The sequence below is a fragment of the Lissotriton helveticus genome, chromosome 8 (genome assembly GCF_964261635.1).
Source record: "Lissotriton helveticus chromosome 8, aLisHel1.1, whole genome shotgun sequence".
Lineage (NCBI taxonomy): Eukaryota > Metazoa > Chordata > Amphibia > Caudata > Salamandridae > Lissotriton > Lissotriton helveticus.
Genome location: NC_136069.1, coordinates 209,171,462 through 209,198,464, shown reverse-complemented (window position 1 = coordinate 209,198,464; position 27,003 = coordinate 209,171,462). Strand labels below are relative to the sequence as shown.

Genomic DNA, 27,003 nt, shown 5'->3' with positions numbered 1-27,003 from the left:
TACTTTGAGTTTCTATTTTCGTGTAAATTTGAAGAGACGCCAACCTAGACTTACATGTAGACTTTGTCATCATGCCCTCATACTAGATATGCGGGGACACTTCCGCAATTCTGCCTGCAACTTTCACCAGTAAATTGAACTCTGTTAGTCCCAGTGAGGCTCCCCATTCCAAGATGGCACCCGCCATCAGACGATGATTTCGGATCTAGATTAGCCCCCTCCCCCTGACCCGGAACTTCCTACGAGGAGACACATATTAAGTGCTCCAACTCCCACATACAGCTGCTGACGCCTTCTGACCTGATCGATCGTTCTTGGTTAATGCGCCCTTTAAATACGAGGTAAGCCCATTTTAGGAACCTGCACGGCTTCCTTCACCATGCCGTTGTAATCCGATACCGGTTTTAATCCTTGAATGTCCTGTTCCCCCCCCCCCCCCCCCCCCTCCCTTTTTCCCTTCCCATAGACTGATGCTATAGAGAACCGTACAACACGGGTCATATACCTGTCCTTTAATGATTACAATACGGTAAGCGTGGAACTCTTGACATGCTACCACAAAGTTCCCTTCTTATACCCCCCCCCCCCTCCCGCACCTTTTACTATATAGAAGCGAACGCTTTACCTCACGTTCTCTGGTCCACCATGCACCCCTCTGAGCCACAGCACTATCTTCCTGTTGTTCCTTCAACTCAATACCACATCAGCCCAGATCCAATATAGACGCACGAACTGCCCTATCCTTCTCTGTAGTCATACACAGCTCATGAGACCCACATTATGACTGTTTTAAAATTAAAAGATTCTCCCTTGGTCCATTCCTTCCCATCATCCTGCCCTGTTTTAGAAACTGTAGCTAAAAAGTCTACCATTTCATCCCCCCCTCTACCATCCGCCCTGATACTGGACCATGGAACTAAATCCTTACGGTAATATGTGAATATGCTCTATACTCCTTTATACTGATGATTTGCGATCTCCTAATTTGCATATACATATATGTTACCTTACGCTACTGTGCTTGACTACTTGAATATAACAACAATTTTACCTCTGTTACCATAGATCACACACTCTTTTTAAACACAGATGTCCCTTTTATTGACTCCGTGATTGAACTTACTTTTTGTTAACTTCATCACAAACTTTCTAGATGTTAAGGTGACCCAATATCTGATACATAATAATCTCGACAGTGTTTCACATCACAGTTATATACAGCATATATACAAAAGCATGACTTTCGCTAAGTTCACAAAACGAATTGTTGGCAAATTTCTGTACATTCAAAAATATATACATAAATGAAAAACAATATACATAAATAAAAAACAATCAAAAGCAAAATTAGTTGTCCAATTTTCCTTAGAGTCCTACTTTTTGTGCCTGACTACTGCTACTCCATGCACATATCAATATGCTTGTTTCCCCATGTCAACGCCGTATTTATTCTGTTTTCTTTGTATTTCACATTTATTGTCTTCCCCTACCCCTGCTCTTTATATATGTAATCTGACTCAAATGTGTTGCTGTGCATGAAAATTGCCACTATAACCCTGTACTGATGTTTCTTCTCTCATACTCATACCATTGTTAATATCGTATGCATAATTTGGTTACTGTCTTTCCCTTCCCCCGTCTTTTGTAAGTCTTCATACACTGTCCCCCTACCCCTACATTGACTTGTCTAAACAAACCTTCTAACCATTGTTTCCTATTACTGTGCTCCACTTCACATCCTACCTCTTCCTCAACCTGTAACCTAGTATACACGATTATATGTGCTATATGACTAACGCACCCTGTATAAATTATATGTTGTGACAATTTTTGGGAACTTTTCTCTGGAATTCCTTTACCGTAAATATTGCACTTATCGTTTTTTGAACAATTAATGGATTATGCATTCCATTCTTCACAATATATATACTGCATGTATTCTCACCCAAAAAAATGTACAGCCCTGAGTATGCCCCTGGCCGGATGGCCCTGTAAAGGGGCGAAACACGTGTTGGCTGTTACCTGTTGTTGCTCACCTGAGAGAAAGTCTCAGTATCATAGAAACTGCATAAAACGATAATGAAAAAGATGAACAATCGCCTATTGGAATTTTTTCCGTGCTGAACTGCAATTCGCCTGAATTTGTCCTGACAATCTCTTAGATGTCTCTTTAGGAGGACCTTCTGTCACAGCAGCAGGGGTTGGTGTTCTCCACCCGAACCCGTCAACGCTCCACCTTCATGTGTGGAAATTTAGTGGTGACAGTTGACAGCTTTCGTCCGAATACCCGAAGTCTACACCCAGGCGTCTTGCCAACAACACTGTATATACCTGACGTTGGGGTATGTTTGTGGCATGGTGTGCAGAGAAACAGGTTGAATGTCTTCCTACCCCACTCTCTGGTCCTTCTCTTTATCCTTTCTCTTGCCCAGTAGGGCTCTGCTCTGTGCACCCTAAAGAGCGATCTTTCTGCCATCTCAGCCTCTTTGCTGTTACCTGATCAACCGTCCCTCTTCAAAGCCACTTTTGTAAATAGGTTTTTGAAAGGTTTGCAACACCCGTTTCCACCTTCTCCCTTCATCATGCCTCAGTGGGGCTTTAATCTGGTCTTAACTTTTCTGATGCACGCTCCCTGTGAGTCACTGCACAATTGTCAGCTCAAGCTCTTTCCATCAAGACTGCATTCCTCTTGGCAATAACATCTACCTGCAGAGTAATTGAGCTTCAGGGTTTGTCATACAAGTATCGGTCACTGAACATCTACCCAGACAAGCTGTTTCTGCGCGCAGGAGCTTCCTTTCTGCCAAAAGTTGTCACTCCCTTTCATGTAGGCCAGTCCATCACCCTGTCTACTTTTTACGCTGTGCCACAGAACTTGAAGGAAGAGGAGCAAATTCACTGTCTGATCCAAAATGAACATTGTCGTTCTACCTTGACCACACAAAATAGTTCAAAGTTGATGACCAATTCTTATTGGTGTATGTAGCAAAAGGGGGAAGGCTATGCAGAAATGGACCATCTCCTGATGGATCGTGCTCTGCATTAAAATCTGCTATGCTTTGGCTATTAAGCAACCTCCTGAGGTCTCGAGTGCTCATTCCACCAGAGCCAAGAATGAGACCATTACGTTAGCAAGCGAAGTCCCGGACCTGCACCAGGCAGCAGCATGTGCCTCTCTGCACACGCTCCCAAAACACTTCTGCCTGGACTGTCAAGTCTGTCGGGACATGGACTTTGCCCTTTCGGTCCTGCAGGACCTTTTGGTGTGAAATTATTTTGTAGACCACCTCTGGTAAGGTATTTCTTGGGTATCTATTCTATGGTAAGAAATCTGTGGATAGAAGTCTCAATCAGGTGCACAAGTTACTTACCTTCGGTGATGTTTTATCTGCTAAAGACTTTTTAGCTGCAGATTCCTTACCGACCCCCCCATCCTTCGAGCTCTGTGAATGGATTATTAGGGACGGGCCTTTCGGATTATTATGGACAGGCCTTTTTCCACACTAGTGATCTGTGTTCTTTGCGGCTCTGCGCTCCTGGCATGGAAAATTGCAAAAGAAACTGACGTCCGCACACTGGGTGGTTCCTATATAGGCACCGCTTACGTCACTTCCAGCGGCAACGATGCCACGTGGAACACGAATGATGCCACCAACCGATGCTTAGTGGTTCTGCTCACGAAAAATTACCAGATCCAGACTGATTCCAGGGGATAATTCTAAGGGAATTAATTCTGCGACTAGATAGTCTCTACCAGATAAGGCATTATCAAAGGTAAGTGACTTGTTCATCCCGAAGGATTGTGCTCTGCATTAAAATCTGCTATGCACTGGTCATGAAGCAACCCCTGGAAGGTTTACATACTCATTCCAAAAGAGCCAAAGCTGCGACCACTGTGTTGGCATGTGGAGTCCCGGTCCTGAACATCTGCCAGGCCACAATCTGGGATTCTCTGCACATGTTTACCAAGCACTACTGCCTGGACAGTAGGGTTCATCTGGACCGGCACTTTGCCCATTTGGTCCAGCAGAACTTTCTGGTCTGAATTTGTTTCGCAGACCCACCCCCTGGCAGGTATTGTTTGAGTATCTATTCTAGTGTAAGAAAGCTGCAGCTAGAAGTCTCTATAAGATGGAATAACTTACCTTTGGTAACTCCTTATCTGGTAGAGTCTATCGAGCCGCAGATTTCTTACCGACTCACCCATTCCTTGCCGACCTGTGAATGGATTTTTAGGCACAGTGTTCTTCCGTTTCAGGGCCCTAGTATAGCACATCAGTGGTCAGTGTTCTTCGTGGCTGTGCACTTCTCATGTGGGACGTCACAAAAAAGCTGATGTCAGTGCCCTGGGCAGTGATTAATTTGTAAAAAAACAAAGTGCCAGGTCTCTAGTCAGCAGTCCACTTCCACTTGCACTGCCCATTGCCACTGTCAATTACAGTAACAGCACAGTTAGTAAGTCCAACTCCTACAAGTGATACAATAATGACCATTTCAGGACCTCAAAGTTAAACGAATAGCTTTGGCAGCAGAAATTAGTCATTCTTAATGTCTAATGCATTAATAAACAGTTGTGCTTATCTCAAAATTAAAAAAAAACAGAGCCACCATTTGACAGACTGGCATATGTACTGGTACTGACAACTAAGTGGTGGTGCGGAGCACCGGAAACCACCGGCTCAAATTAAGAACTGGTGCTAGGGTGGCGCCTATATAGGCAACACATACATCACTTCTGGTGTGGCCGAATGATGCCATGCAGAGCCGGACAACACCACCTACTGGCGCGCAGGGGTACTGCTCATGAAAATTTTCCAGTTTGACTGGGAAAAATTCAAAGGCATGGAATCTGCAGTTACATAGTCTCTACCCGATAAGGTGTTACCGAAGGTAAATAACGTGTTCTACATTGATAAAGCACGTCACTTGTTAGAAGGATAAATCGGTTGCCTCCCCCTAATATTGTATGCGTGGAGGCTTTAAAATGCTAAATCATATCTGTACATTAATTGGATTCCAGCAGGGCTAGAAACGTTCCTCAGTATAAGCAGTAATAACAGTTTTCACTGGAATTAATAATTTCAGTTTTGCTTCTAAGGGACGTATCTGTATTTACTTGACAAATACTTCTGTCGTGTTCTGATTTAATAAGCATGCTTTCCAGTCTACCCAGGAAGCCAGGAAATTGAGTGGCTCAAGTGATCAATTGTGAAGGGCATCTTTTGTTTAGAAACATGTGCTGCTTAAACCTTTAGCAGGAAACAATCACCCTATTTGTTACTGTTAGGTTTACAGTTGTGAAAAATGCATTTTACAATAATCAGATTATTTAAATCCAATTTAAAGTTAATTAGTGTACTTTACATTTTTTATTGTCCAGGCACAATGCTGAACAGGAAAGGGAAGTTGAGAAAGTTCCAGGTACCGAGTCAAAAAGTCAGCTAGAGTCCTCTGGTGATGTTCCGCAGGCAGCAGCAGACAGTTCGCATAAAGGGTGTAGAATGTTGAAAGACTTATACAGTTGGTTGCGATTATCTAGGTATACATATTTTTGCACAATATCGTCCGAAAACAGTTGTAATAGTACGTTAAGCTGCTTTGAAAATCTAGTGTTTCTCCTTCAAAGTAATATGTACTCTGTTCAGTTAGTCCTTTCTTCATATTTCCTAGCCTGGTCACTGTTCAGATTCATTTTTTAAAAGTCTAAGATGCACTGTACTGAGTCACAACTTCTGCCACAAATAAACCGTATCGAACAGAGCAACAGATACAAGGCAGTGATTTGTTTTAAGTAATTACACACTAATATAGGTGCCTGCTTTCCTCTGACCATTATAGGATTGCAGTATGCCCTAATTATGTATGGAAGTGACCAGTTTAGAGTGTGCACAATAGTAGTTGTTTAATTAAATAATATTATTATGTATAACATAACTAAGGTCCAGATTGCTAACAATCGAGCCATCATGCATTCCCATTCGAATCATGATTGGAAATAATTAGACATGTCTGATGGATACTTCTAACTGCAGATTTCTCGCCATTAGAAAACCCCAAGGCACCCAGATTGGATCTGAAAACTTTTCTCATAGCAGTGCTCCTACATGCAAGAAGTGGCGCCTCGCGGCTCCATGTCAACTTTGTTTTAACCAGAGGTGACAAATGGAGCCACACATAACAGTTCCTTTCTTTACTCGCCTTAAAAAGTGGATCCAGAGCTGTTCGTCACATTTTCTTCATCGGCTGATGAGGCTTTTTCTTCTGCAAGGGAAAAATGGCCCCTTCAAACACTACAGAATTTAATCCATGCTGGAAATTTCGCAGATAAATCAAGGTAGACCTTTGATGCTTTGGCTCAGGACACAATTCTAATTCATATGAAGACCTTTTCCTCAAACTCCGACAATCTGAGAGCATGAAGCTAAGCTGTACATTGCTGAAACTTGAGCCTTTGGACTTCAAGGAACCGCATGGACCTCTAGTCAGATTTCTGTTGGCAGAGTCATCCCAGGCACAGTCTGTGCCTCTCGAACCCACTATGGGTTCTTTCCTGGCGTCAGTATGGTCTTCCAGTCTGATGCCAAAACCTGATGGCCTGGCAGTTCAGTCTGGACTGTTCCCATGGGGCACAGGGTCAAGACTGATTTGCATATGCCTGAGTCCAAACTGGGTTGGCATAGTGGGCAAAAGAACGATGGATTTAACCCAGATCTTTTGACTGGGGGAGAATGTTTGTATTGTCAGCATTCTGCCCATCCTCTGTTTGCCAAAACCTCTGTCGGTGCCTTAGACTTTTATACTGGTCCCTAGGCTGGTGATGCCGAATAAGGATCCTCTACAAATTGTGGTTCAAATTCCAAGCAGACCCTGTCTTTATCTCAACCATGGTTGTGTTCTGAATCCACTTTGAAGCATCAGGTACCCATACAATCAGGCTCAGACAGAACACTGCCTCTACCACAGAGCCACCCTCAGGTGCTCAACAACTTTTGGTTCCGACTCTGATCAGAGTCAGCCAGCCTTTGGAGATGACAATAGAAATGATGGAAATTACTTCCCTCCTGTTATAATGACGACAATCTCTACATGGACTTACAGGAAGCCAGTGAACTGGATGCTTCCCCTGATACTGGGTTGATTTCCCCCCTCCCTGTACCACCAACAGAAGAAATTGATCATTTTGCTGTGGTGAATAGACATGTAGCAGAGGTTTTTGACCTACAACTTCCTTGAGTGGTGTTCAACACAAATGTATTTACACCGCTGCCTCGTCTGAGTCTTGCGATCATTTAGCAGTCCCCTTACTGACACACAGAAGTGCACTTGGGTGAAGCCTTGTTATTTCCCTCTTGTGAACAGACAGAATGCTAGGCTCTATCGATCAGCGCAAGGCGACCTTGATTTTCTGATTCAACATAGGCAATCCTGATGCTTTGAACTGATCAAGCTTCCACTAGCAAGGCTAATCTCAATTGTTTCCCAAGGACCAATGGCAGACCTCTCTCCCTTCCTCATCCAAGGCTAACGATTGTGGCGCATGCATCACTGCTTCTTTGGGGAGGTCGTCTTGAAGAGGTGGAGATTAGAGGACTCTGGTCTCCGGTGGAAACCCTAGTCCACAATCACCTTATAGAAGGCCTTCCGACCATTTATTTATTTAAAATACCCTGAGGCATCTAGGAGCTTGGCATCTAACCACATGACATCACTAAGATTCCAATTGAAGGCTCGGGGTCTGAGTTTAAGAAACTATAAGGTCAATAATCAGGTCTTTAAACCTTTTCTAAAGGAGAGCAGGTTGGGTGTGTTTTTAAGCTTAATGGGCAGACCATTCCACAGTCTGGTTGTGATGTTTACAAAACTTTTACCACCCCAGTTCAGGAGTCGGGTTTGGACATCTCCACAAGCTTATGAGAAGAGGACCGCAGATTTCTGGACGGAGTATACCATTAGAAACAAGCAATTAAATAGTTATGGCCATAATTATGCAACGCCCTAAAGGCAATGCAAAGGGGCTTCATTTTGGTCCGTTTTTCCACGGGTAGTCAGCTGGGCGCAGAGTTTTTGAGAACCCGTAGTTTACCAAGAAGTGCCTTATTTATACCAACCAGAATAGCGTTACAGTAGTCCATCCGAGTCAAAACAAGTGCAGAGACCACAATTCTTTGTAGTTCTGGTGGTATAAAAGGAAAGAAAATTCTCCACATTTTCAGGGTGTAAAAAGTGGATGATGTAAGCACCTTCATGTGATGGGAGAAGGACAGGGTTGTATCAAAAATGACCCCCAGATTTTTCGCCTTAGTGGCAGGAATAGGAAGGGGACCCAACTCCACAGGCCACCAATCAGTGAACTATAAGGATGGGTCTCTGCCAAAAAGTAAAACTTCGGTCTTATTAGAGTTTAACTTGGGGCAGTTCTCCGACATCCATCTGCTCACGTGTGGCATGCTGGCATGAAAGTTGTGGGCTGTGTCCTGAATATTATTAGAAATGGAGACCATAATCTGAGTTTCATCTGCGTAAAATACCATAGCAAAACCGTGGGATTTAATCAATCTGGCCAGAGCTGTAACGTACACTTTAAAAAGGGTTGGGCTCCAGGACTAGCCTTGTGGGACCCCGCATGGGAGCTTAAAGCTGTGGGACCTGAAGCCACCCACTTCGACTAATTGTTCACGATCTGTCAGGAAGGATTTAAACATTGTGAGGGCTGTGCCTGCTATACCTATTTCTTGAAGGCGGCTTATCAAGAGGCTGTGATCTACCGTGTCAAACGCTGTTGAAAGATCCAGCAGTATCAGAGTAGCTGTGCCTCCTTTATCTACTCAGCACCTGATTTCTTCCGTCGCTGTGATCAAAGCAAGCTCAGTACTGGGCTCACTCCGGAATCCGTAGTTCGTCGAATCCAGGATTTGGGTTTTATTAATGAAAGTGGATAGGTCTTGGTTCATGTATTTTTCAAGAAGTTTTGCTGGTAAAGGCAGGCGGGAGATTGGACAATAGTTGCCTGGATCTGTTTTATCCAAGTCAGATTTTTTTTAAATGTGGTAAAATGGAGGTCTTTTTCCAGATTTTAGGGAATGTTCCAGTTTTAATGGCTAGGTTAAATAGCTTTGTGAGGTGAAGTGCAGCTATCTCCGCCACTGTGTGCATTATCTTAGGAGGACATGGATCCAAAGGCACTCCTGTTTTAGTGACTGAGTTTAGCATCGTACTCATAGGAAACAGGCAGAAAATCTAAACGTTGCGTAAAACCGGAAGCCCGAGGCATCAGGTAGGCTGATACAGGTCCTCATGAACAACACCACGACCATGGGGCACTGCAATAAACAGGGTGGTGTGGAGTCCTGAGTTCTGCACTGAGGCTCTTTGCCTATGAAGTTGGTTGGTACATTTGGGCATTTCCCTGGATTTGAAGCACCAAGCGACATCTCACCTGAGGGCACAAGACAGATCATGAATGAATGTTCCTTGTGATTGTCAGATCATCACATTAATTCCCTGGAAGCTCTCTCAGTGCAGCCACCCTACCAACTGTTGTTGAGCACAAGGCCCTTTTTGCCAAAGCTTGACTTTTCATGTTGGCCATTCACCCTCTCAATGTTTTATTTGCTCTGCCCTTCCCCTCAAAAGAGGATGAGACTCCATTGGCTGAACCCAAAAAGATCAGTGAGCTTTTGCATCAGAGGCACCAAAAACTATCAGGTGGACGATCATCTTTTTGTGGGGTTTTCAGCAGCAAAGAAAGGTAAGGAGGTGCACAAAAGAACTTTGTCAGTGTGGATAGTGCTCTGCTTCAATATCTGCTGTGTAGTGGCCAGAAGTATCCTATTCAGTAATAGAGCTCTCATTCTAACCGAGCCAAGGCCACTGCATTGGCACTCAAAGTGCCTGTTGTCGTCATTTGTCGGGCTGCGACGTGAGCTTCCATGCAGATGTTCCCAATGCGCTACTACAGTGACAGTCATGTCAGGCAGGAAGGGTATGTTACCTGGCAAGTCCTGTGTAACTTATTGGTATGAGCCCACTCGACAGACGTGCAACCTAGGAAGGCACTGCTTTTGTATCTATTATAAAGGTGTGGCGCCTGTGGTTAGAAGTATCCATCAAAAGAACAGGTTACTTACCCCTGGTAACACTCTTTCTGGTGGTTAACTACAGATTCGAAATCCCCCCCCCCCCCCTCTCCCCCACCCCACATCTTCTCATTCTGTGGGATTTGGTGGCCTTTTTTCCACCAAAAAAGGCCCCAAGCTAGAGATCTGCATACTGCTACTCTGGTTGGTTTTGGGCTCTGTATCCAAGGGCATAGACAGTCAAGAAAATAACTGATGTCAGTCCATAGGGGTGGGGCTATCATACTGCTCCTCCGTTCGTCACTTCTGAATGGATCAAAGTAAACTCGCCTACTTGCATTCAGTAGCACAGCTGTGTGAAAGTTTCCTTATCCACTTTGGCTCCTGGGGATATTCTAATGGTAAATAATCTGTGGTTAGAGTATCCACCAGAAAGAGAGTTACAGAAGATAAGTAACTTGTTCATTTGATACCTTATAGTACAATGCATTGATGTGGATAGTTAATTTTCCAATAGGAGAGGCTTATACAGATTGATATGGTATTATGTTTAAGCACATTCCTATATGGCACTGGTTTATAAATACTTGCATCATAGCTGATTGCCATAATTCAGTACTTTATATGGGTTTCCCAAAACAAGTTATCAACTAACCTCTCTCTGCTTTTTGGCTAGTGTATATCGTTTTGTTCAGTCAAGCATGTCTCCGGAAAACTTTCCCAGGTTTGTAGCTGATTCCTTTTTCTATATCATGCTATTTGCCTACTGTGATGAATTATCGATGCCCTGAGTTTGTGAGGTCAAGGATGGGCTTTAGAGATTCCTTCTACCAAACTTAAATCTGGTTTAGATTTACTTTGTATCCTTGTTACCCATTGGGAACCAAGACCCGTCTTTTTATGGGGTAATGGAAAGATATGATTTGTTATACAAATCTGGTCAGCTATCCAGTCAAGAATTTACCTCGATCTGGAATCATGTTTTCGTGTTATTTTCTAGGACGTGCGGAACTTGGAGACCACTAGACAACCCTTGTAACAAATATTTCCTATCGTCCATGGAACTTCAGATATTAGATACTACTGTGAGGCTGGTGAAAGCCTAAAACCTCCATATATGGGTAGCAAATCTGAGTCATTGCCTACTGGGCAAGGGTCATGTCGGTTAGACAAGTAACAGAAGAATAGTGCTCAATTAAATATAATCTACGGTCAGTGTAGTAATTTATAAGGAAAGTAAAAGGCTTTAATTTGTAATTCAATATTAATAGCGTAGTAAAAAATGACTCATTAGTCTCCGTAAGTTTCGTGTAGGCAGGTCATGTAGTAAATTCATCTAACCGGTTGTAGATGAGCCCTTCAAGTGTTTATGCTGTCTCTGAATGCTAGGATAACAATAATAGTGGTACCCTACAGGTTTGGTTTCTGTCCTGCAGGGAAAAGCCAGAAGATTGTTTCTGCGTTTTATGGAGTTTTTACTCACTTTTTTGGTGACGTGTTTACAGGTCTGCTTGTTTGTGCTACCATTCACCACTTCTTGAACACAGTTCTCTACAGCAGCTGATTGACTGGGGTTGCGGGGTTAGATTGCAGCTCGTAGGGCAGTGTCCAGGTCTATTCTACCCTTTTGCTGGTACTGTACTTCACAACAGGGCCAAACTGCAAATTGATGTTGCACAACGGTGGAATGGCATCATGACACCCCCATCATAGTTTGTGGTTTGGCCTTGAAGGAACCATGCAGGGAATAAACGCCAGATCTGTGTCAAGTTCGACATACAAAGAGACTATTGGAGGCGTGCCACTCTGTGGTTCACCCATTTGTGTTTTAATCGCTTCCAGTTCACTCCTGGTGGCAGGCTAACAGGATCTCCGACCTTGTGCATAGCAGATGTTGTTTGTGACCTTAGTGCACGTTTAGGCTTATGTGACATAGGAATTAAAAATAAAAGCTGCAGAACAGTTTCGTAAAGATTTGTACTCTGACCTTATACATAGGGGCTTCAGACCAGATGTCCAGTTGATAGGAAACGAATAGTCCTCGGAAGTTGAGGCGTCACTTCCCTTATGGCATCAGAGCAGTGACGTATTCAAGGCTAGAGTACAGTCTAGGTGGCTGAAGTCCGTTTTATGCGCCAAACACTGTTCAGTTGCATAGGGGGCTCGCTAAAGCCTTGTTCAAAGCACCCATCCTGCAGTGTAGAATTAATCTGGCGCCGCGCTGAGCATCTCCAGAATGTTTAAAAAAAAAACTAAAAGTAACATTGCGCGAAGCATGTGCAGAGCGAGCTGCATCCATTGAGCATCCCCAAAATGTTTTGAAAAACTGTTTCAAAAGTGTCTCTCCCTAAAGCAATGCACAGTGTCCCTCACTAAAGCACTGCACAGAGCAGATCTCACTAAAACACTGCACAGTGTCCCTCACTATAGCACTGCACACTGTTGCACGGTGTCCATCAGAAAAGCACCACCCAGTGTCCCTCATCAAAGTTCTGCTCTCTGCTCCTCATTAAAGCAATGCACAGTGTCCCTCACTAAATCACTGCACGGACTCTCACTAAAGCACTGCATGGAGCGGCTCTCACTAATGCACAATCACTGCAGTACCTTCTCACTGAAGCACTGTACAGCGTCCCTCACTGAAGCACTGTACAGCGTCCCTTACTGAAGTACTGCACAGCGTCCCTTACTGAAGTACTGCACAGCGTCCCTTACTGAAGTACTGCACAGCGTCCCTTACTGAAGTACTGCACAGCGTCCCTTACTGAAGTACTGCACAGCGTCCCTTACTGAAGTACTGCACAGCGTCCCTTACTGAAGTACTGCACAGCGTCCCTTACTGAAGTACTGCACAGCGTCCCTTACTGAAGTACTGCACAGCGTCCCTTACTGAAGTACTGCACAGCGTCCCTTACTGAAGTACTGCACAGCGTCCCTTACTGAAGTACTGCACAGCGTCCCTTACTGAAGTACTGCACAGCGTCCCTTACTGAAGTACTGCACAGCGTCCCTTACTGAAGTACTGCACAGCGTCCCTTACTGAAGTACTGCACAGCGTCCCTTATTGAAGTACTGCACAGCGTCCCTTGCTGAAGTACTGCACAGCGTCCCTTGCTGAAGTACTGCACAGCGTCCCTTGCTGAAGTACTGCACAGCGTCCCTTGCTGAAGTACTGCACAGCGTCCCTTGCTGAAGTACTGCACAGCGTCCCTCGCTGAAGTACTGCACAACGTCCCCGTCCCTTACTGAAGTACTGCACAGCGTCCCTTACTGAAGTACTGCACAGCGTCCCTTACTGAAGTACTGCACAGCGTCCCTTGCTGAAGTACTGCACAGCGTCCCTTGCTGAAGTACTGCACAGCGTCCCTTGCTGAAGTACTGCACAGCGTCCCTTGCTGAAGTACTGCACAGCGTCCCTTGCTGAAGTACTGCACAGCGTCCCTTGCTGAAGTACTGCACAGCGTCCCTTGCTGAAGTACTGCACAGCGTCCCTTGCTGAAGTACTGCACAGCGTCCCTTGCTGAAGTACTGCACAGCGTCCCTTGCTGAAGTACTGCACAGCATCCCTTGCTGAAGTACTGCACAGCGTCCCTTGCTGAAGTACTGCACAGCGTCCCTCGCTGAAGCTTTGCACTGCGTCCCTCGCTGAAGCCCTGCACAGCGTCCCTCGCTGAAGCCCTGCACAGCGTCCCTCGCTGAAGCCCTGCACAGCGTCCCTCGCTGAAGCCCTGCACAGCGTCCCTCGCTGAGGCCCTGCACAGCGTCCCTCGCTGAGGCCCTGCACAGCGTCCCTCGCTGAGGCCCTGCACAGCGTCCCTCGCTGAGGCCCTGCACAGCGTCCCTGGCTGAGGCCCTGCACAGCGTCCCTGGCTGAGGCCCTGCACAGCGTCCCTGGCTGAGGCCCTGCACAGCGTCCCTGGCTGAGGCCCTGCACAGCGTCCCTCGCTGAGGCCCTGCACAGCGTCCCTCGCTGAAGCCCTGCACAGCGTCCCTCGCTGAAGCCCTGCACAGCGTCCCTCGCTGAAGCCCTGCACAGCGTCCCTCGCTGAAGCCCTGCACAGCGTCCCTCGCTGAAGCCCTGCACAGCGTCCCTCGCTGAAGCCCTGCACAGCGTCCCTCGCTGAAGCCCTGCACAGCGTCCCTCGCTGAAGCCCTGCACAGCGTCCCTCGCTGAAGCTCTGCACAGCGTCCCTCGCTGAAGCCCTGCACAGCGTCCCTCGCTGAAGCTCTGCACAGCGTCCCTCGCTGAAGCTCTGCACAGCGTCCCTCGCTGAAGCTCTGCACAGCGTCCCTCGCTGAAGCTCTGCACAGCGTCCCTCGCTGAAGCTCTGCACAGCGTCCCTCGCTGAAGCTCTGCACAGCGTCTCTCGCTGAAGCACGGCACAGCGTCATTCGCTGAAGCACGGCACAGCGTCATTCGCTGAAGCACGGCACAGCGTCATTCGCTGAAGCACGGCACAGCGTCATTCGCTGAAGCACGGCACAGCGTCATTCGCTGAAGCACGGCACAGCGTCATTCGCTGAAGCACGGCACAGCGTCATTCGCTGAAGCACGGCACAGCGTCATTCGCTGAAGCACGGCACAGCGTCATTCGCTGAAGCACGGCACAGCGTCATTCGCTGAAGCACGGCACAGCGTCCCGCGCTGAAGCACGGCACAGCGTCCCGCGCTGAAGCACGGCACAGCGTCCCGCGCTGAAGCACGGCACAGCGTCCCGCGCTGAAGCACGGCACAGCGTCCCGCGCTGAAGCACGGCACAGCGTCCCTCGCTGAAGCACGGCACAGCGTCCCTCGCTGAAGCACGGCACAGCGTCCCTCGCTGAAGCACGGCACAGCGTCCCTCGCTGAAGCACGGCACAGCGTCCCTCGCTGAAGCACGGCACAGCGTCCCTCGCTGAAGCACGGCACAGCGCCCCTCGCTGAAGCACGGCACAGCGTCCCTCGCTGAAGCACGGCACAGCGTCCCTCGCTGAAGCACGGCACAGCGTCCCTCGCTGAAGCACGGCACAGCGTCCCTCGCTGAAGCACGGCACAGCGTCCCTCGCTGAAGCACGGCACAGCGTCCCTCGCTGAAGCACGGCACAGCGTCCCTCGCTGAAGCACGGCACAGCGTCCCTCGCTGAAGCACGGCACAGCGTCCCTCGCTGAAGCACGGCACAGCGTCCCTCGCTGAAGCACGGCACAGCGTCCCTCGCTGAAGCACGGCACAGCGTCCCTCGCTGAAGCACGGCACAGCGTCCCTCGCTGAAGCACGGCACAGCGTCCCTCGCTGAAGCACGGCACAGCGTCCCTCGCTGAAGCACGGCACAGCGTCCCTCGCTGAAGCACGGCACAGCGTCCCTCGCTGAAGCACGGCACAGCGTCCCTCGCTGAAGCACGGCACAGCGTCCCTCGCTGAAGCACGGCACAGCGTCCCTCGCTGAAGCACGGCACAGCGTCCCTCGCTGAAGCACGGCACAGCGTCATTCGCTGAAGCACGGCACAGCGTCCCTCGCTGAAGCACGGCACAGCGTCATTCGCTGAAGCACGGCACAGCGTCATTCGCTGAAGCACGGCACAGCGTCATTCGCTGAAGCACGGCACAGCGTCATTCGCTGAAGCACGGCACAGCGTCATTCGCTGAAGCACGGCACAGCGTCATTCGCTGAAGCACGGCACAGCGTCATTCGCTGAAGCACGGCACAGCGTCATTCGCTGAAGCACGGCACAGCGTCCCTCGCTGAAGCACGGCACAGCGCGTCCTTTACTGAAGCACTGTATAGCGTCCTCAATAACGTGACTTATTGAAAGCTACAGTACATCCGGGTGGCTGAAGTCAGTTTTGTGCACCAAACACTTGTTGCACAGGCAGCTCACTAGAGCCATGTTTAAAGCACCAGCCTAGAATCAATCTGGTGCTCCCCTTTCCAAAATGTTTTAAAAAATGTAAGTAACATTGCGTGAAGCGTGTGCCGAACGCGCGGGGCCTTGAAGTAGAAGCACTTCTAAGTGATTCGACCGGGAACCTTTCAGCCTGCGAGACGTACAAATAACACGCACAAGCAGAGGTAGGCTAACAAAAAAAGAAAAGTATGCTTTCCAAGTATCATAAAATAACAGAGTAAGAGCACATGTTACTGGGGCAGTCCTCATGAGAGGTTACAAAAGTAGAAAAGGAGGGACTACTGAGCATATCTGACATCTAGCCGCAGATTCCTTAACTTAGAATATGCCCAGGCGTCAGACTGGATCTGGAAAACTTTTCGCAGAAACACCTCTGAGCACCGGGGGCGGCGCCGCACGGCTCCGCCCTGACGTCGTCCACGGACATGACGTCAGCGGAGCCATGTCTAGCCCCACCCGGTGCGCTGATGTCAGTTTTCTTGTTTTCCGTGTCCCAACACTGGTCCAGGAAAACCAGCGGTTCCTTGGCCTGTTTTTGAGGCATTCTCGATGCCTTCGGCGTCACGGAACAGTGTGCGATGCCTTCGGCTTTTAAGCGTTGGAGACCTGTGCGCTACAAATGTCTGTCACGGATCCACATGCAATATCTATGTGGTGCCTAGGAGTGCACCACGACTCCGAAGAGTGCGACGCCCGTCAACAGATGAAACCAAAGTCACTCAGGGAGCGTCGTATGAAGCTGCTGGCCACCCAGCTGTCCGGTCCTGCGCCTTTGCGCCGCCGCTCTCAGTCTCTGGATTGGGCCCGCTCACGGGGCCTTTCCCTCTGTCATTCTGAGACAGGGAAGCACAAGCATAAGTCACGGAGGTCGCTCTCCCGTAAACGTGATGCTGGGCACGCTGCTCTCTGTCTTTACCTGGCACAGGTGCCCAGAAGTCGTCTCCTCCATACCCAAGCTTTCCGGGTGTCGGAGCAACAAGGACCCAGATGGAGGCCTATTCAAGGGCTCTCCAGTCTTTCTTCGGTTCACCCTCTCTCCCTGCTGCGCCTTTGGGTCCCACAGAGGAGGAAGGCACTCATGTCTGATCTTTGTCCGCAGATTCATCCTCTGCGCCGGCTGTGTGCATCGACACTGGTTCCGTAGTCGATACAGCATCGGGACATGGCCCGGAGGGCATCTCAGTTGTCTGTCCAGCCCACCTGTCCAGTCTCCGCATAGCCCTGTGCGGCTTCCTGCGCTGATGTCCGTTGCAGCACCGAGTTCGACGCCCTGTCGACCTCTTTACTCCCCGCAAGTGGAGGTCGAGTCGCCGTCGGACCGCGCCCAGTTGAGTCCCCTCTGGAGGTTCTCGACGTCGATCGGTGCCGGCGCCTACGGCTCCTCTGTTACAGTAGGATGAAATTACTCTGGGTTCACCACGCTCTGGGTAGTTTCCGTGCCCCTTGATGCAGGTGCCTAGCGTTCCATGGCCTTCGGATCAACCTTAGGCCCCTCCACTCTTACTATTTAGTGGACGATGGTTTATTGTCGCCCCCCCAGAATAGCGACAGAGGCTAGTGAGGCTTTTGCACGGTCAGTTCGCAGGGCTGCAGATATTCTTCAGTTGCAGCCCCCTGTGGTGTCCCTGCCCTCTGATCCTTTACTGGATCTCCTCCACATTTAGCCCGTGGGCGTAGAACCTTTGCTCCCCTTTGGTGGGGGGACGTCCTGCTTGGTACCTGGGCACGGCCCTCCTCTGGTGACCCTGTTGATCAGGCCATTGCTCGCCGACATCGTCCGGCCCCAAATGATCCTGTTTGCTTGTCCCTTCACCCTAGAGCTCAGGCTCTGGTTGTCCTGCAGCCTTCTTCAGCCCTGCCATTGCTAGCTCCCACTTGGGAGTCTCGCTGGCTGGAGACATGTGGTCACCACGTTTTTGCCTCCACCAGTGCGGGCATCCGTACCTTGAACACCTTTTGCATGTTTGGACGTGCTTCTTTTGCCCTTTGGGACTTGGTTGAGCTCCTTCATCCTTCTCTCCCAGAAGTGCCCCGGCTGAAATGCATCGCCTTCTTCTTGATGGTTGAGGAATGGCACAATGTTTCCTTCGATCGGCCCTGCAGGCTACAGACTGTGGGTAGGGTAGTGGCCCAGTTGGTTGCTTTGCGCCGCCATGCATGGCTGCGTGATAGTCGTTTTCCCGACAATGTTTGGGACGCTCTTCGGGATCTGCCATTCGATGGCGTGGACCTTCTTGATTGTCGCGCTGATTCAGCGGTCTCCCGCCTCATGTCTGGCCTCCCGTGATTCCCTGGCCCTTGCGGCCTAGCTTTCTCGAAATCCTTGTGCTTTATGTTTTTCATACGTTGTATGATTTTGTGTGGCTTTTCTTATGCATAGGCAGTGTTGCCTTGTTTGTTTGGGACCCTGGGTTTATGACTTAATACCCAGATTGTCTAAAAGGCTACTCCGCCATGTTTGCCTTTGTTCAGTACAGCTGGTCAGCTGGTTCTGTCTTCCTTTCAGTCCTCTGTCGGTAAGTTTCCCTCCAGAGGAGCCCCCTTGCTGGGATTAAGACTGACCGTATGTGGGGTATTTGCTGGCTATTATGTAGCTACCTTCCTACAAGGAAGGCTTGGTACACTCCTATGGAGTCTTCATCACAGAGGTTATTCTACGGATCAGTCTGTCCTCTCCTTCTGCTGTTATGCAAACCACATATTGGTGTCTCTCTATTGCACTTTCAGTGAAAGTTGAGGTCTACGGTTGTCCGTAGTGCTTCGTAGCCTCAGTAGGGGTTCCCTACCGTGAGGCTCTGCCTCACCTGCCTTGCCAATGGCGTTTTCAGCTTTGCCATGTTCCTCTTTGTCCATGTTAGCTGCTCTTCTTTTAACCAGTCACTGCCCCTGGGCACCCATTGTTCTGTTCCGTTCCGGCACAGTTCTTCCACGGCTGACGCCCTGAAATCGTTTGATGCAAATGTATTGCCACTGCGCGGCACAACACTTCGGTGTCTGCGCGTAGTGTGGTGCACCCTGCATGTTAGCTATCCTAGGGTGCCAGCGTTCTCTCTTCCACTTCCGCGTTTACTGGTTCGACTCTCCAGGATGGGTGGTGCTTCTCGAGCCATGTCTCGGGTTGTCTATATACGGTGGCGTCTTCACCTCATAAGTATGCTGTACACTGACTTCTGCCCTCATTTTCTGGGCCTTCCCAAACGGGAGTTTTTTCCTATTTCCATGCTGCTTTCTGTGCAGGTGTTTTCCACGCTTGTACTTTGGGTTCCTCCTGTAACACTCTCGGGGGCAGACTTGTCATCCGGATGCTCGCGGGGGACCTTGGCTCCTCCCAGACGGGTGGCTCATGTTGTTTAGAGATCTGGACTTGTCCTGTTCGATTTTGTTTCACCAATACTGTTGGTACTTATAGCGTACCCTTGTCTTGTTTTATGCAACACATCCTTTTGAGTTGTCTATCTTTGTATGTATATACTGCTCTCCCTCCGCGAAGTCGCACAGGCAATGTTTCCTGCTGTGGTGTACCTGGTTTTTGCCTCAGTCTGCTCAAGGTGCGACCTCTTGGGTTTATCTGGGCTGCTCATGCTTCCCTACAAGGGAATTCCCTATGCTTGGTGTGGTTCTGGCGTTCACACTGTATGTTATTAGTATTCCTGACTTCCGCATAAGTACCAGTGGTGTGTTGGGTGCTTCTGCTTGTTGTCGTCTACCCTCTCCCATCTCTTGTGAAGGAGCGACCGCGTACTAGAGTGGCTTGGGTTTCTGGGAAAACCGCCACTTCTAGGCATGGGTCGGCATCCTGCCATTGCTGCCCCACGTATCTTAGCTCATGCAGATTCAACAGTGCTTTTTTCCACTGTTGAGCATATTTGACCGGTATGCGCTGACTATGTCATACCGTTTTTCTGCTCCCTGTCAACGCATTGGATCCTGCTTATCCATCGGGCCCCAGGTTCAGTTCCTCTTCTTATGGAGCCATAACCTCTCACTTCTGCACCGGCCTTTCTACCTCTATGCTTCTTTCTCTTAACCCCGGTATACACACAGGGGTTTTCGTGCTGTTCTTTCACGGCTTGTGGTGCCTTTGCCTTCCATTGTTTTTCCGCTCTTTTCAGAACTTGGTAGTCTGGTGTTGGCTGTGCTGGCATTGCTGTCCCAACGTATGTTTCGTCACCTTGTTGATGGCTAAGTTCTCTCTGGAACTTGGTGGGGTTAAGTCGCAGACCCACTTCCTCTATGGGTATGGCTTTGGTATCTATTCTAAGTTAAGGAATCTGCGGCTAGATGTCTCTATCAGATGGACGAGTCACTTACCTTCGTTAACGATGTATCTGGTAGCGACACAGTCTAGCCTCTGATTCCTAACGCCCACCCATCTGCCCCTTTCTGCGAGGACCTTTTCACGTTGGGTTTTCTGGATTCACCTCCCTCTGGGTGGCTTTTGTCTTTCTGCGGGGTGGCATCTTTCACTCCTCTCCAGGATGCTTCCTTCTGTTTTACTTGCTACTATGCCCTTTCTCATTTTTGGGCGGTAAACTCATATGTCATGTGACCTTTTACATCCCTTCCACCTGGATCTTCCAGTGTGGGGTCTGCTCCCACACCCACCCTTTTTCTCAATCGAATTGGGGTCTTTAACTCCCCAACGGGCCATTGATTTGAAGTCTATTGGCTCTTCCTCATTCTATAGGTCACTTACAAGGCATACGGCGTCCCTTTCTGATGCCGACTTGTGGTGGATTGCCATTGCTCCCCTGTTTCGGACTCGTTGCCCTTCACAGTTTTATATTGTGGTTGCAGACTTTGTCATCTGCCATGATGTTTTTTAACATCATCTTCGGTCTCTGGGGAGAGTTAGCCTTCTATTATGTGGGGTTGCTTTTCAGAGTGGTGCTCTGCTCTTTCCTTTCACTAATTTTGAGTTTATGGTGCTGTCTCACCATTCAAATTCTTTTCTTTTTCATCTTTTTTTCCACGCTGTTCCGATACTCAGTTTTTGGTGCTGGCTCCGCGTTGTGGCACTGAAAAAGTTTCTCCAACGAAAACTGACGTCAGCACGCAGGGAAGGGCTTTTACGGCTCCACTGACGTCACGTCCGTGGACGACGTCGGGGCAGAGCCGTGGGGCGCAGTCCCCGGCGCGCAGCGGTGCTGCTGCGGATAGTTTTCCGGATCCAGTCTGACGCCTGGGGATATTTTAAGTGAAGGAATCTGCGGCTATACTGTGTCTCTAACAGATACATCTTTACCAAAGGTAAGTAACTCGTCAATTAACCAAAGAAAAGAAGCCATTTACGACTGACAGTTAAGAGTCCGTTAGAAAGTTGGGTGGGCGTTTAAAGCCCATATTCCACATACAGCATATCTCAGAGACAACACATGCGCTGCCAAGGCAAGACCTAAAATGGCTTGATAACATCAAAACACACATGTACGTGTCATGACACCGTTAGAAGCTGTCATTATCTAAGCATGTGTTTACAGGCATGCTTATGCATTGATGCAGGCATCATTTTATTTATTTTTTATTTGCAGTTTGAAGATGAGCAACGTATCTTGGGGCAGTAAATTAAAAAAAAAATTGTTATCGCTGCAAAAGCAATTTTTTGTTTTACAGCAAACCGAGCAACCAGACAGCAGAGGGCTGCTGCTGTGTGGTGTGGGAGCTATGAAGGAATGTGTAGTGGAGAAAACAACATGGAAGGTGGTAAAAATATAATGTGGACTGGTGAGCAGTGGAGAAGCTTGAAGTAGAAAGGGAGGCGTGCTAGGAGCGTGAAAAATTTCCTGGTGGGGGAATTTAAGGATAAGCTTCAAAATGTGGGGACTAGGTAACAACACTAAGTATGTGATGGGGGTCGGAGATATTTCAGAGGGGAAGCAACACACAAGGGGAGAGAGCAGGAAAACGTTTTTATTGTCATCGAATTCTTAAAGTAGTTCCCTGAATCTGAGCAGTATATTTTTGGTATGGTCAATGTGAGGTCTTTCATATACAAACCGCTAAAAGCGGTCTTTAGGCAAGACCTACAAATAGGATTTTTTTTAAATAATTTTAACTTATGAAATATCCCAGTACTTTCATGGTCACTGGAGGTCCAGATGAGACTGAACTCTGTCTAAATGTCCTAGTACACCTAGCACCTGTGGGTTAACAGTTGAGGATGAGGCTCTGCGGCTGTATGCTGCCCTGGATAGGAATGAATGAGTAAACCTGTGTGCTGTGCTGACTCTGAACTGCAAGTCTGCACAGAATTTTAGAATGTTATTGTTTAACGCAATTAACTGACTTTAAGTCTAGATCAGGTGAATCCAAAGTACTGCTCAGTATTGCCCAGTACTTTTGATACTACAGCAGCAAATTACAATAAATGTTTATTATTGGCCATTGATCAAGTGGTCTTTGGCTCACCCACTTACTTCCATCATCACCGCTGCTTGGTACCTAGAAGCCAAACTTATTTGCAAGAAAGCAGACTGGGATTGGCGTCTAGATTGCACTGCCACTAAACACCAGGCCATTCAAAATACTTTAAGCAATTACAATAAGCAAATCAGGCTAGGTAGAGCTATCTATTTTGCCTTACAAATTGACCAGGCCAACAATTTTGCTAAATCTATGTTTAAAAAACATGACCAAACTTCTTAATCTGGATTGTTGTTGTACTAGTCCCCATGCTCGGGCACTTTGCCATAGTTTGTTTGTGCTTTTATAACCTAAGTATTACTAAACATGCTTTATTCCTGCTGCCATAATGCAAAGTTTTCAGATATTCCATGTCTGAATAATTATATGCATATTTCTTTACTTCCCTATCAAGATTTTGGAAAAGCAAACAAATGCACATCTTTCTGCCTTTCTTGAATTCAACAAAATCCTTGACCAGGCATACTTTGGCTTCCATGCTCACAACAGTATTGAGACTTCATTAGCATCCATACTGGACAGCATCCATATCCAAAGCAGACCAAGGTCACGAGGTGGCCTTTGTCTTAAATCTTCTTCAACTGCTTCTGATACAGTCTCAGGCTAAATCTTATTGGAATGCCTCTCATGGTCTAAATAGTACACCACTTGACTGGATTTCTTCTCAACGCCTGTACCGTTCTCAGGCAGTACATATTCTGCCTTTCATACAGGGTGACCAGATGTCCAGGTTTTGCCTGGACAGTCCCTGTTTACTGTGGACTGTCCCGGTGTCGCTACACATTTCTTTATTTCGAAGAAATGTCCCGGTTTTTGGGGCAAAAAAAGTCAGGTAATTGCAAGGATAATTGGAAGTTATGCTCTTCATGCATGGGCGCTTCAGAAGAATGAAAAAAATAAGCAACCTATTCTATTTGTCAGGCAGTTTGCCTGCATGCTCCCAGCTGAGGGGAAACAGAGTGGGGAGGAGGGCAAGGGGAATAGGGTGGAGGTACTGCTGTCGATAATGTGAAGGAAATGTAGCCTTGTAAATGAATGTGGGTGTATGTGTGTGTGTGTGCGCGTGAGGGCACATACTTTAAAAACCTACTATATGTAAACACATGCATGCAAACACTGAGATGGGCCAGATATAGAGATTAGACTAAAGGCTTTAGTCCTACTTTTATTTCTGGTGTGTCCCGGTTTTTGGCTCTCAGAATCTGGTCACCCTACGATCATATCCAAGTTTCGAAAGATGGAGCAGGGAGTTCCGCAGGGCTTCTCACTTAACCCAAATGCTCTTCAATGTGTATGTCCAACTGCTAGCTAGATTTGCTCTTTTGGTGTCTCTTTTATGCCCTACTTGGATGATAAACACGTTCTTTTCAGTCTGTGACTCTTCAGGTAACACGTCTTACATTTCAACATTTCCTTCTAGCTGTCATCAGTTGGGTATATAACAGCTTCTTGAATATCGATGCAGACAAGGCAGGTATATTGGTTCTGGATAAGGAGATCTCCTTCTTGTCCTCCGATTGGAGTACAGATGCACATGGACCACCTGCCAATACTGTGACTGAAGTCCGAGACCAGTACTTCTGGCTTAACCAGAACATCGCGCTTCCATTCAAGTCAGGTTCTTTCTGTAAATCTGTAAATAAAGTCTTCCTTAAAAATCTGTCCATTCTTATTTGCTACTTCCAGATGTGTAATGGTCCAAGCCTTGACTTTTTTTTATTTTAATCAAAATTAGACTACTGAAATGCACTCTATCTAGAACTTCCTCTCCGATTGCCTTCTCATCTTCAACCCATTCAAAATGTATTTGGTCTGCCATATCTTCAACCCTTGTTGGGACTCCCACATCTCTTCTGTTAGGATCTCTCTTCATTGGCTGCCTATTTCTAAACCCATTATTTTTCAAACGTTGTCCCACTGTGCGATTGAGAACACAATCCTCGTCTATCTATACACTACATTGACCTCCTACAAACCTCTAAGAACGTTTGGATCTTTTTCTACTCTTTAACTATCAGTCCCTCACGGAAGGGCATTTTACTCGTTCAGTCTCATGACTTTTTGGTTGGAGTCCACTCCATAAACCCTCCACTATGGGAGGTACTGCCGGGTTTGGTGGCTCACTGTAGAACCTTGTGTTCGACGTCATGATCACAGGTTTAACTCCCGGTGGCTCCACTCAGCCTTTCATCCTTCAGCGGTTGATAAAATGAGTATCATTGAGTTGGGTAACAATAAACATCTGTTGTTCAGCGTCAAGATTTCCTAGGGTGAAGGTGAGCTTTACAAATACATGTTATGTTATGCTCTACCATCTCTTCTAAAGATGAGGAATAGGTGGTTAGAGGCATTCATCAGGAAAAATAAACTTACCTTCAGAAACTCTCCCTTTCTGGTTAATACTATATCTAACCACAAATACCTCACTTCCCTCCCAGCTTCCCATTCTGTCCTTTGAGGCTCATTTTTACCATCTATCTAAAAAGGTCCCAAATTAGAGATCTGCTCACTGGTACCTGTAAATATTTAGTACATCGTATCGGAGGGCACAGTAAGAGTCCATTAAGTAACTGACATCTGTGTGTATATATGGCTCCACTCTGGCACTTCTGGGACAGAACAAAGCCAACGTTCGTGCCACACGGCGACATTGGTTGGAACTTGAAAGAACTGCTATGAAAACCCCTGTATTCAGTCTGGTGCCTGGGGGTAAACGTGAGGAATGTGTGGTTAGATAGAGTAGCCACCAGAAAGAGCGTTATGAAAAGTAAGTTACTTGTTCCTCACTCATACCCTCTGTAGCAGTATCTATGTAAGATGTAGTACACTAATGGAAATAACCCTGTGATTTGTGGACACCCTATACTTATTCATAATGATGTGTTAACCTTTAAATAAAGTAAAGTATTAAGTAAAGTATACCAAAATGTTATTTGAGGCACACATCTTGTTTAACAAATGTCTTTTCCAACAGACGGATTCAGGACCAGGACCAGCAGTGGCAGGATCGAGTGCAGCAAGAAGAGGAGACTGTGCGGCAAAAAAGGCTTCAGGATGAGGAAAAGCAAAAACGGGAAGATTTCTCCAAGAAAGAAAATGAGGTCACGATTAAGCCAGAGTCAAAACTGCCAAAATATGAAAAAATTAACAAGATTTTCCAGCAGCCACCAGAGCCAGTAAAGCATGGCGGGCAGATACATTGGTTAAATGCAGGTATGTAATGGGACATAGAACATGATCCATTGTGCAAATCCAATGATGTACCCTTCTGCTGTAAAGGTCTAAGGACGGAATGCAGAAAATGTCAGTTTATGGCTGCAGAACTGCTTTAATGCCGACTTGTTGTGATACAAAGGTATGATACAGGTGGTTTCGATACAATCTTCATATTCATAGCCTCCTGTGGGCACACGATCTTTCTTTGGTTGTTCATAATCGAAGGAATGGCTTCTCCTTGCGAATCTGAGAGGTGAGCCATGTGTGTATAGTTGGCGTAGCAGTAAGTTTTCTAGCAATGCTAGGTCAAGCGGCTAACATTTGACAGGGTGAGTATTCCTTTCTCAACTGGCACTTACCCTACAGATTTATGTCTTAACAACATGCAATACCACACGTTGATCTTGAACTTTAAAACTGGTGGCATTACATTGTGAACCTTTACCACAAATCTTTGTGATTATATGTTCGTGCACAAACACACATGTATACTCATGTATATCTGCTTATATGTGTGTCTATAAACACATGTATAGATGCACATTGCTTTAATTATTTGGGGGTACCCCTCTATATATGTTTATACACACACGTTTAAAGAGACATCAACAGTTTCATGTATCCCGTATCCTGGCAGAAGACGGCTGAAAGCCAGAAACCGGTCCTAGGATGCTTGATTCCGGTCCAGGGAAGACGTGGCTTGGCAGTTCGGACTGGACCGTTCCCATGAGGCACAGGGTCAAGACTGATTTGCATATGGCATGTCTGAACTGGGGTGGCTTGGTGAGCAAAATAACGATGGATTAAACCCAGATCTGTGACTGGGATGAATGTTTTGCCATTGTGCAACATTCCGTCCATCATCTTGTTTATTTTGCTATGATTGATCGTCACCAAATTATCTTGTTACTTTTAGAGTGTTTATACAAATGTTGCACATTTTCTTCTTTGACGACTGATCTTTACATCGCAGAAACCAGGCCTAATAATGAATGTTTTTCGTTAAGATTTTCACAATGTGTTTCATACATGCATTGTGCACAAAATTATCATTCGTTTTTAGAATGACACTCTACAGTATTTTTCAAGCACTTTGTGCTCCGTCCCCTTTTGCTGTTTTTCTCCAGGATAAGGTGGTGTGTAGGGTTAAGCTCTTGTTCCTTCACAAAGTTGAAATTTTTATTTGCCACAAAAATATTGTTGCCCAACTACTTTGATCCTCCCCACCTTATAAAGGCAGGACCCTTAAATAGCCTTAATGCTCTTGAATGTATAAACTGTCTGTTGAGTGATTTTTCTGATATAATGACAAGCCATATCTAAGCTGGATCCACGAAGGAGTATCATTTGAGTCCCTTTGTGTTATGAGCTTTCAAAGAAGCATCCTCTAATGGATATGCGAGC

The 27,003-nt window shown here is 47.0% G+C and overlaps 1 protein-coding gene across 10 annotated transcripts in view; it reads left to right on the top strand.

Moving 5' to 3' along the window:
* ITSN1 (intersectin 1) overlaps positions 1-27,003 on the top strand; it is a 1,522,922-nt gene that overhangs the window by 800,358 nt on the left and 695,561 nt on the right. For 6 of the 10 annotated variants that reach the window (XM_078656938.1, XM_078656936.1, XM_078656935.1 and 3 more), the window contains one exon: positions 25,358-25,596. In XM_078656938.1, the coding sequence (XP_078513064.1) occupies positions 25,358-25,596 (239 nt within the window). Of the gene's footprint in view, positions 1-5,380; positions 5,540-10,752; positions 10,801-25,357; positions 25,597-27,003 lie in introns of all 10 variants that reach the window. The other 4 variants (XM_078656932.1, XM_078656931.1, XM_078656937.1 and 1 more) reach the window with 2 other exon arrangements.